An 11,849-nucleotide genomic window follows, 5' to 3' on the forward strand; every position below is an offset into this window, starting at 1 on the left:
CTTATTTTGACCCTCAAATTCTTGAGTGTTCTTTCAGCCTTCTCGACATGGTTTCTCGCTCAATCAATGAGAAATTCATGATAGATCGATTCGGTGGAAGTGTGTGCCTAATTCTTATCAATATGGACAGGAACGTTATGAGCATAACCTTTTCACAAGCTTACCAGACTTACCAGAAAATGTTCCACGTGGGTGTGAGGTTTTAGCCATCTTTTGGTAAGAGACTAGTGAAGGTTGTAGTGCAAGTAATCAGCAGATTGCATCACTATCTTCACACTGAATTGCATGGTCACCACTCATTATCCTGCTGCAATTCATAAACACCATATCGTACTCTAGTAGTTCTTTTCCAACAATATGTAAATAAGTTCATTTGCACAAATATTTTAAAGGTATCTTCCACCCAACCCTAACACACCTTTGATAGGCATTTACTGAGTTTAGATTCCATCTTGAGTTCCGAGTTTGGTATCTGAATGAATTATCTAGACCTTGGAGGGCAAGTTGTATTCACTTGTATTGTGGCGTTAGCACATTTTGAAGTTGCACTTTTCTCGAAAAGTGTGTGCTCTTATTGGGTTTTTTAGGTTGATCACTTGTGAGCCCTTCTTCTTTACACCAACTTTGACCTTGTTTGACTAGAAGTCTGCAACTAAGCAAAAATAGAGAGGTGGATTGAGCATTACAACAGTTCCCAAGAGATACTGCTTGTTGAGGAAGATGACTTCTCATTTTCTGTTACTTGGCTCGAGCTTTTAGGTCTACTATTAACATGGTAGCCACTTTTCTTGAATCCCAAGGTACAGTTTCAAGTGGGTTCTTTGTTGACAAAATTTTGGAGTAGTTGGTCACATTTGGAAGAACTGAGAAGGATGGTATGCTTGGTGTTGGATGGAGTCATTACGACAACAATTTTTGTTTTGTTCGGTTTGGGTATGGCATTGTTTGTGACATGGTACGAGAATGTTTTACATGCAACACTAGTTGGTAGAGGAATATTGTGAACTGGTATTTGGAGGATTGAATTTACGACATATGAGATTGTGCACCGTCAAGAAATCACTGTTTTCTTAACAAAACAACAAATGGGTGGTCAATATCGCAGGCGGCCGACTGCGATATCGATGGTTTATTCGTTGGGTTTGTCAAGCAAGTGGGCAGGAAGACCCGTCTACGACAGCTGTCATCGAATTGTTATTCTTAGGACTCAACCCAAAAACACATCTATTCTTGGAGTACATGAAGTACGTATATTTGAGCGAAACACACTTTCGTTTTCAGTTTGGTTTTTAGCAAGTATTTTAACTTCTGTTCATATATTTATATATTTGTTTTAGACGTTACAAATGCTTTAGGGGAAGTATTTCCGTTTTCAGTTTTAAGTTCAGCTCGATTTTTTTTTTTTACCTATATGTTAGTACATATCTATTTTGATGTTATCCTATTTTATGTACTTACTTTTGACCCTAATCTATTTTATGTTTTTCACTTTATACCTTTATAAAGTATGTTTCTACTTTTACACTAAAGTATGTATCTACTTTTACACTGATAGGGAAAGAAGGTATGAGCCTAGAGGCACGAAAGATGGAATCATTGCAACCCGATTGCGACAGGTTGGCATTTTCCCTTTTGTGCAACCGCTCTGACTTGATTTCTTCGCTATATATATATATATATATATATATATTTTTTTTTTTTTTCTTCTCCCTGTTTTTTAATTTTTCGGTGTAGCAAGTTATTTTAAATTTCAGGGATGAAATTTTTTTATAAGGCCTCCTCCAACCTTGGGCTAAATGCCAAATTATCCCATTTATTGCCCCCCTCCCCCCAAAACACCACCCAACCCAAGCTAAAACATTGGGCTAAAAGCCAAATGCTAAAGCTAGGCCAAATACCCCCGCCCCCCAAAAAAACGCGTGGACTCGCCTGCATTTGGGCCACTCTTGGCCCGCCCACTCGCCGACACACCCCACGCAGCCAGCATTAATTTAGCTCCAATCAGTGGGGGGGCCCACTGTCAGGGCCCCTATCAACCACTTCCTCGAGCCGAAGGGCTCTTTTCCGCACCAAACGGCCACAATTTAAGGACCGTTGGCTGATCCAACGGTCCAGATTCAAATTTTATTTTTTTAAAATACGTTATTTTAAAATATATTGAATCCAATGGCTGAGATCGAATATAATCAAATATAACGATAAAAAAAAAAGATCCAACGGCCCAAATTTAAATCCAACGACTAAAATAATTTAAAAATTTTATTTAACTCAAAATTCACCCAAAAACTCTATAAATACCTATGTATTTATTCAAACATCCACACAAAACTCAATTTTCTCCTACAATTCTTCCAATTTATCTTTCTACCATTTCTTTTCATTTCCAAATTGTTCAACATGCCAAGAGAGCATATTAGAGGTCGTAATTGGACCTGTGAGGAAAATGTTGCTTTATGCTTAAAATGGGTTTCTGTTAGCGAAGATGGTGCAGTTGGCACAAATCAAAATAAAAAGGTTTTGCGGGATAAAATCATTGCAAAGTTTCAGGAAAACTGCAACGGCGGCAGGTGGGACGGTGGTGGTGTTTATGATCGGTGGAAGACTATTAACAAAGCATGCACTTTATGGAAGGGAAGCTTGGAGAAAGCCATGGTTGGCATGGCTAGTGGAAGGAGTGCCACAGAAATTGTGAGTTTTTTTCTTGATATTTTATTTGTCATGTACATAATTTTTTTTTTGCAACTAATTATTTTTATGTATTTTTTGCATAGGGTGACAAAGCAATGGAAATTTACAAGACAAGAGTAACACCAAAAAAAATCAAGTTTTTAAGTTGCAACATGCTTGGGACGTCCTCAAGGATTGTCCGAGGTAGGGAACCAATGTGGACCAACAATGGGGAAGATTATTTCAACGTGAAACCACACCGACAAATGTCATGTTGATGAAATGACCCCATCTCCTTTTTTTGCAAGGCCCTCGGGAAGAGATAAGCAAAAGGAAACAAAGAGAAAAGGGAAGTCCCAAGATCCGATGAGTGTACACTTTGCTACCGGAATTGCAAAATTGAACGAAACCCATAGCGCTTGACAACAAGAAGCGGCCCGAATGCGTTTGCAAATGAAGGAAGAAGGGGATAGGGAGCAAGATAGGTTTGAAATTAATTTCATGATGGAGAACCTCAACAAATACACTCCAAAGAGGAAGAAGTTCTTACGTGCTAAGCAAAAGGAAATTTTGCAAAACTATGCCTCAAGGAGTATATTTCAAGATGATGAATCCTCTGAACCTTATATCCCAAGTCAACCATGAAGTCCATCACCAAGTCAAGATGGTGGATATGATTACTAAGTTTATGTAGTGTATGAATTATGTGCTTTATTAATTAAGTTTATTAATTGTCATTTGTATTAAGTTTATGTAGTTTATTAATTATGTGGTTTATGAATTATCGGTTGTATTAAGTTTAAGTGGTTTATTAATTATGTGGTTTATGAATTATCGGTTATATTTAGTTTATGTGGTTTATTATATTGTTTATGTACTTTATTAAATTTATGTCTTATTAATTATTGTTCCTATTAATCTAGATGTCTTCAATAATTATTGTACTTAATATTCCACACTTTGATGTAGAATAGATGCCTTCAATAATTCAACCTCCATTCAATAATTTATCCAACGTACTAGACAAAATACTTTGCACAAGAAGACACTTAAATTTATTAATACAAAATAACAACATAGTACACTTAAAATTACTACATAAATGCTCAACCAACATCATCAACGTTCACCTTCTTGGCGCCATACACGCTTAACCAAATCCTTGCGGAGTGTGTCATGCCCTTCAGGAGCTTGAATTCTATTTAAATGTCTCATATACTCACTCAAGGTGACCCTATCATGTCAGGTCTCATATGTGGTTGGAGCGAGATATTCAACATCTCTTACAATAGCTCTCGCATGTGTTGGTTGGTCATCATCCACATCTTCGTCTGAATCTTCTTCAATTTCGATGTACTCATCTTCCACAATCATGTTGTGCAAAATTATGCACGTCATCATGATAGAATGGAGGTCTTCGGTATGCCAAAGTTGTGCAGGCCCTCTAACAATGGCCCATTGAGCTTGTAGAATCCCGAACGCTCTCTCCACATCCTTCCTATAAGACTCTTGCCTCTGGGAAAATAATTTCTTTTTTGCACTATTTAGATGAGAAATTTTTTTATTGAAATTCTGGTGCCCATCCATTAACAATATCATCGAACAGAGGAAAAGACCAAAGAACGTTGATATCATTGTTTGATCCGGGAGTGCCGAAGAAAGCATGTCAAATTCATGTGTCATAAGATGCCACAATCTCGAGCACGATAGTTAGCTTGTTATGACGGCCCTTGAATTAGCCAGCCCAAGCAGTAGGATAATTCTTCCACTCCAAATTCATACAATCGAGACTTCCTATCATGCCAGGGAAGCCTCTTTTGTCTGCCTTGCGTAGAAGCCTCTTTTAAGTCTTCACGATTTGACAGAAGCGCTTCAGGTTCTCAATAGCAGTATTCTCTTCAACTCGGCAATACTCGTCAGTTAAGTCTACAGAGCACCCATTAGCTAACATGTGAAATGCAGATGTAAGCTTCTGATAAGGTGATAGACTTTGTCGGCCTACGACATCTATCTTCCTTGCAAAGTAGTGGTCATAATTAATAACTGCGTTCAAGATGCTTTCAAAAAGCTCTCTCCTCATCCGAAACCGCCTTTGAAAATCATAAATAGGAAATCTCGAACGCTGGATGAAATAATCTTTCATCATTCGTTCATGACACTCTTCTTTATTATGCTGCACAAATGAACGTCCCGTGACAGAACCACGATGGCTAGATTCACTATGGTGCTTATATTGCATAAACGAGTTTACAAGTTCAGCTTCAGCATTGATCAATTATGCATCCTCAATGACAAGCCTTGCGTGGTATTGTGCCATCTGCATTACCCTGTTACGCCTTCTTCTATCACCTATTGATGAGATATTGAGGATTTTTAGGAAACAAAAACTCTTTCAAAGTTGAAAGATTGGTGAATATAGAGGATGATTGAAGGTTGAAAGATTGCGTGATCAACTAATATTGGACCTGTGTTTATATAGAGGATGATTGATGAAAATTGAACAGTTGGTGAAAGTTGAAAGTTTGGTGTTGAATGGTTGGTGAAAGTTGAAAGTTTGGTGAAAGTTGAAGGCTTGCTTTGTGGAAAATTTAATGATTTTTCAATATTTATCGGAATTTAAATATTTTTAGATTAAAATGTTCATAAAATTAATTTACGATAGTCTACATATTTTTTTTTAAATTTAATTTAAGAAAAAAATTAGCCTAAGTTCATTATTTAATAATCCCAAGCTAAAATTTTAGGCCAGAAAAGTTGGAGCAGAAAATCTATTTTTGGGCTAAAAGTTAACTTTTCCGAGCTAAAAAATTTGGCTTTTAGCCCAAGGGTTGGAGATGGCCCAAAAGGGGTAGATTGTTACATCCCACCCCTGATTTTAAATGGTAATTTTATTTTATCTCTAAAAGTTTATAAAAATGTGTTTGAAAGGGGTTTTTTTTGGTGTTAAATGGTGTGCCCAAGGGGCCCACCCCTGATATCTGTCCCCGATCTTCCGCACTCGCTCTCTCATCTTTCACAATTCTTTTTTCTCCCTCACTCTTCTTTATCTCTCATTCTCGACTCACTGCAACTCTCTCATTCCTCCTTCCCTGAACTCACACATGCACACATACCTACATACACGCAGGCAGCCATCGCCACGATCACATCATCATCATCACTCGAACCCCCCTTTTATCCCTCACCTCTCGATCTATCTCTCTCTCTCTCTCTCTCTCTCTTTGCACCGCACTGTGCACATAGTGCTCTTACTTCTCCAGCAAGGTTCTGTGTGTGTCGACCAAGGTAAGCATCCTAGACCTCTTTGGTTGTTGTTATAGATTAGATGAGGATGATTTGAAGAACCTTGGGACGTTGGAATGCAGAGATAGCTCCGGGGAAGCTTTTCCCAATTTCTCGACGACTGGAACGACGATTACAGGTGTTTTTTCGGCCAACTCCGACCACCAATTGCCTCAAAATTGGTATAGATATCTTCCTTGCTTCACAGGATTTATTTTGGTATTTTGGTTTACTTTAAATGGTGTTGTTTCGAGCTCCGTCGGAGCTAGAGAAGTTTCCGGTCGAATTCCGGCCTTCTCCTTCGATTGCGTCCAGCGGCCCATGTTTTGAACTCAGGCCAGGCTTTCAAGCCCAAAGCCTCTTTGAACCAGGCCCTTGGGGCCATGTAGAACATAGGCCTTTGGCCCATTGCCATTCAAACCCAAACCCTTTTCCTTTTACTTAGTTTAAACCCCAAAAACCCTTTTAGACAGGCCTTTGGGCCATTGAACCAGCCCAAAACCCACGTGCTTTTAGCCCAACCCGTGACCCTTGAAACCCTTAAAAGCGTAACCCATTAACCCTTATAACCCTGACCTTTGGGCTTAGGACCTATCGGCCCAAACTCTCCAACCCAGCCCAGATCCGGTTGGAATATTCCTAGAATATTCCTTTGTTGACTTTTCGAAAATTTAACCAGGACCCTTCTTAGTGTACTTTGACGTCCTGAATCCATTTCTGACATCCGTTTTCCCAAATTCAATTGTTATAATAGAGTTTTATTAATTGTACCCTTTATGTGCTTAGGGGCAATTTATTGTGGCGTTCTGTCTCTACTAGTTTGCGTGGCTCTTCGGCGAAGTATCTGTGAGTGGACCCCTTCTAAAATGCATGTTTTAATAGTAGAAATGCATACATGATAAGCATGATTTAATTATTACATTTTATGAAACATTTTATGAGATAACATGCTTACTGAGGCTATTTTGAATATTACTATTTTTCCTATAACCCGTGTTCTTTATAGAATATTTGATGGATGACGATATCATATTTAGAACATGTTTCGAACTTCTCTTTATAGTATAGATGATGGATGACTTTATACTATGAAGTTGCTTTTCAAATATATGTATCTTCAGTGATTTTGTACTTACCTAGTGGTCCCTATTCCGCTACAAGGTGAGGGATATATTCCATCCCGGGCGACATTTACGGTGTTGGCATAGGACCTGAAGGGTTTTTCCTCTGGCAATTAGCCTAGGGACGGAGAGCTGGCACGGGGCCTGAAGGTGATTTTCCTCTAGCAATTGGCACAGGGACGAGGAGCTAGCATAGAGCCTGGAGGGATATTGGACATTTACTAGTGATTACGATATTTACGAGATATGCTTTGAGACATTGCACGGCATGCTAGGTTTCGGAAAACCTATTTTTATCATGTTAAATGAGTTTTCATAAAACCTGGGGGTTAGTATGTTGATAACTGTTTTATTAGTTATATATCAACTTGGTCCACTCATGTTTGTTTTGCACCTCTTTCAGGACTTAGAATCGAGGCATACAATCCCGACGTCCAGGCACTTCCGCATCGGCATCTTCAAGTCCTTTCAGTGTAGGACCCATCCTTTTATTCATTCAATTTTATATTATTTCTTTTTAGTATTCTAGTTAGTTGTATGCTCTAAACACGTTCCTTAAATGCATATTCATTGTATTTAAATTTATAAGTCTTATTTATTCCTTGTTCTCAGCATTTGCATTCAATAAATGGCTTTCATCACCCTCGGGTGTCGGCCAGCACGTGACCATCCAGATGTTCCGAGGACATCGGGATTGGGGCGTGTCAATATGGTTGAAATGGAAGACTACATCAGGTATGTTGTGTGACTGCTCAAAGAAAAGTTTTATAGGATGGTAATAAGAATAACAATGCTTATGTCACAAAATGTTAGGCGAACAAGCATCAACACATGCAAAAAATGAGGGTGGTGGAGAGGAGAATGCTTCGTTGGATATGTAGGCACACGAGAAATGACTGGATTAAGAACGAAGATATCTGAGGTAAAGTAGGATTCGCTGCAATTGAAGATAAGATGAGAGAAAATCGATTAAGGTGGTTTGGATATCTGAAACGAAGACCTATAGATGCTCCAATTAGAAAATGCAATTATGAGACAGAGGCTCAAGGAAAAAAAAGCTAGATGAAAATCTAGGAAGACTTGGACAGAGTCTTTAAGAAAAGACATGAAGTACTTTGAGCTAATTGAATACTTGGTACAAAATCGAGGGCAGTTGCGTTTTAGGATTCATATAGTTGACATCACTTAGTAAAATAAGCCTTTGTTGTTGTTCGAAAAACTTTTCCTGTAAGTCCAATCAAAACGCCATTAAAATGATTTAAAAAATAATAATAATAAGGGGAAACTTGATATAAGTCCAATTTTTTGAGCCAATACTAGGAATAGTCTAGTTTATTAAAATAAGTCCAATTTGTTATCTTTAATTATTTAATTATCAATAGTTATCTGTTCAATGATAAGATTTATTATAAAAATCAAATTTCTTCCCAATTATCTCTTTGCTTATTTCTTTTCATTTATCTTTTTGTTATTTCTCGTTCTTCCTTCTACTTTAAATCCCATTTATAGATTTTATTTTTAATTTTTATAATCAACCTATATCACAGGTTAATTATATTTATCTACCTATATGACACATTCTTTTTTTATAATCAACCTGTCATAGATTAATGTGTATTGTTTGTAGGTATGTTATGTTTTTTTCTACCTTTTAATTAGGTTTCATATCTCACGTATAGGTATTATATACATTCATATATTTGTTACTTGAGTTAGGGTAGAATGTTTTGCATATAAATTTATGTTAGTATATTAGTTTTTTTGTTATAAGATATTAAATATATTCCTTTGGAGTTGGAAAATGCATAATATTAGAAGATTTTAATTGATTTTTAATATTTTTAGAAAATATAAAATGAGTATAAAAGAAATAAAAACATATAATTAGATAACTGGACTCATTCCTAAAAACAATCTACGTTTTTGGACCTGGATCTAAAAGCCCCTAATAATAATAATAAAGAGGTTAAACGAACCTAACAAACAGATAGAATAAGTTATCGTAAGAACATCGCACGTGTGGGGTTTATAAGATGACTGAGGTAACTGAAGAATACACAATAATACAGTGACAGTTGTATGCATTAGTTTTCAAATCCTTTACATAGAATTCCATTATCTAAGTAAAGACTATTGACTCTCGACTAGCATTTCTTTGGGTACTTTACTAGGCGCCTTGCAGATGACTTTGCCATCTCTTATTAGTGGTTCGATCGCAAACAAATGCTGGCCCTTATTTTCACAATTCATTTAATTACTAGCTAATCAATTGAAATCAATTGGGTATTTAGGCTGTTTGTTTGGGGAAAACAGCCCCCAATGTTTTTCAAGCTCTGGGGTCTTTCTATTCTCATCAAACATGGCGAAAATGTAAGTTTCTATGGGCTTTCCAGGCTTCCTCGGCGTCCCTTTCTTCACATGTTTAATCAAATTTGAGTTATAAGTCCTTGCATTATCAATTGTTGTTGAATTTGCACCAGCTGATGGCCAGCCAGTCTCCGATACAACAATTGCCAAAGACCCTGCACCCGCCCTCTCAAGAGCTGCATAAGCACTATCCAAAATTGCATCGAAAAGATTATTGTAACCGAGGTTGTCATCTTGTACTACAACTGAGGGAGCTGTGAAAAGAGCATAATCAAGACGAACGTCACCACTGCTGCCACTGTAAGCAAAATAAGGGTACATGTTAAGGAGTAGCGGAGAGTTGTTGTCCACGAGGAAAGCAATGAGGGGATCCAAAACTGCTCTATATTCGGACTTGAATACGCCTTTTGATGGAGGAAAGGACACTCCAAGTACTGTAGTGTCAAAAGCAGTGGAAACTTTGATTTGGTTTCCAAGACTAGCACTAGAAATTGCATTTTGAATGTTTCGCATTGCCGGGACAAGAAATTGTGCTAATGAGTCCGAGAGCTTGATTTCATTTCCTACCGCAAGATATTTGAATTTTACATTGTCATACTTTCTCACGTTGTTTTGAACCCATGTATTTGCATTATCTTGGCTTGTGGCAAGGTTTTGAAGGTTTTCATCCGGTATGCCTAACATGAGCTCAATGTTAGAGCCTCTAAGGGCCTCCAGAGCGGCTGGATTTGGATTATATAGTCTCATTCTATGGATATTATTTTGGTTGAAGAGAGTAATAACTTCTGCTTGGGATGGTAGGTCGTCGCCAAGCATTCCATAACATACACCAATTTGAGCACCTACATTGCAAACGAATTTAATGTTGTTTGCATGTTAGTCTAATATATACATTTTATATTTGACCATCTAATGAATTACAATGAATATTAGAAAAAGGAAAAATATTAGCCGATTTTATGAATTCATACGTTAATGACTACTTTGGGTCTTTCTAATTAGTGTCATAATAGCACGGTACCATGGTGTAAATGATAGGTAAAGGAAAAAAAAAAAAAAGGACACAAGCAGAGAATAGAAGGAAGTTTTCGACCAAAAAAAAAAAAAGAGAATAGAAGGAAGTTGATGTTCTCACCGATGTCTCACATCCCGCACAGTATGTTTCAGTCATCATCAATAAATTCGGCAAACCTTTTCATAATTTGTTCATTTGATTGATGAAATAAATAATTTGGTATTCTTAATAAACTTGAAAATGATCTTTTTATTGATGATATAAATAAATTTAATATTCTTAATAAACTTGAAAATGATCCTTTTAATAATCAGATGGATTAAATGATATTCTATTGGATCGAAGAAGCCTTGAACATGGCTTAAAATTGCAAGGTTTGGAACTAATTACATTTGTAAGTCAACCCTAACAAATTCCATTTCTTTTAACTAAAACAAGGAGTCCCCTCAAGTCTGAGTAAATTAAGGTTCTCGTTATATTTTCTTGCTGTTCTGATTAGAGAATCCTATTGTTGTACTTAGATTTAATGAGTTTGATAATTTAAATCTTTCATGAATTTCCTTCTTTTAAAAAAATTAATAAGAAATTCAAAACTATCAACTTTCTAATTATGGCTTTCTGTGTGTGTATGTGTGAGAGAATTATGTACCTGTTGTTTGAAAGCTAGCCATCAGTTGCCCAAGTAGAAGTATCATCGAAATGACAGAAGAGCCTCTGCCAACCAAAGAATTGGATTTAGCCATGACAAAAAAACGATATAGATTCTAAGAATAACAAGAAGTGTGTGCCTCCCAAAGTTGCTGCCTTGCTCTTTAATTTCCAGAGATCAGAAAGAGATGTAGAAGTACGTACTCAAGATATACGAGGGCCTCCTATTTGTTAAACTCGAAAATAGTGAAGCCGACCGTGGAAATTACCAAGGTACATAGAACTAACTTACATAAAAAAGTTCTACTGTTTAATACAATACGAGTGCTAGCTTTAGTCGCCAACCATGATGTATGTGAGTCTTGTTACGTATCTATGGTTCAATATCACACATGCAACTCAGCCTAGCATATAATGTTCTTTATATTCAAGGGAACTTTAACGAAAAGCTCTCGATACTATTTACTTTAACGAAAAATCACATTTTTACACTAAAAAGTTAATCCTGATACTATTCACTTTACCTTTTATTTTGTCTCTATCGTTAAAACTCAAAATTTTTAAACCCTTTTTATTAATTTTCCTTATATTGAAGGATGGATGGGGTTTGTAATTTTGTGCTTTCAAATCAATACTTTTTTGAAATATTAATTCAAAACATCGACAAATGGCATTATTATTTCATTTAAATTATAATATGTTATTTGTGTATTTAGTAATATGTCTTAAAAATGGGACATATCATTCAT

General features: G+C 36.6%; 1 protein-coding gene across 1 annotated transcript; it reads right to left on the reverse strand.

Moving 5' to 3' along the window:
* Positions 1-9,070: 9,070 nt before the first annotated feature.
* Positions 9,071-11,312, reverse strand: LOC137746272 (glucan endo-1,3-beta-glucosidase, basic isoform-like). The gene is made up of 2 exons (XM_068486347.2): positions 11,102-11,312; positions 9,071-10,279 (listed from the first exon to the last, which is right to left on the reverse strand). Exons 1-2 carry the CDS (start codon positions 11,193-11,195, stop codon positions 9,336-9,338), a joined length of 1,038 nt encoding a protein of 345 aa, XP_068342448.1. The 5' UTR covers positions 11,196-11,312; the 3' UTR covers positions 9,071-9,335.
* Between the last annotated feature and the right edge of the window lie 537 nt (positions 11,313-11,849).

Source organism: Pyrus communis, chromosome 12 (assembly GCF_041283825.1).
Source record: "Pyrus communis isolate YQ-2024b chromosome 12, ASM4128382v1, whole genome shotgun sequence".
NCBI classification, from domain to species: domain Eukaryota; kingdom Viridiplantae; phylum Streptophyta; class Magnoliopsida; order Rosales; family Rosaceae; genus Pyrus; species Pyrus communis.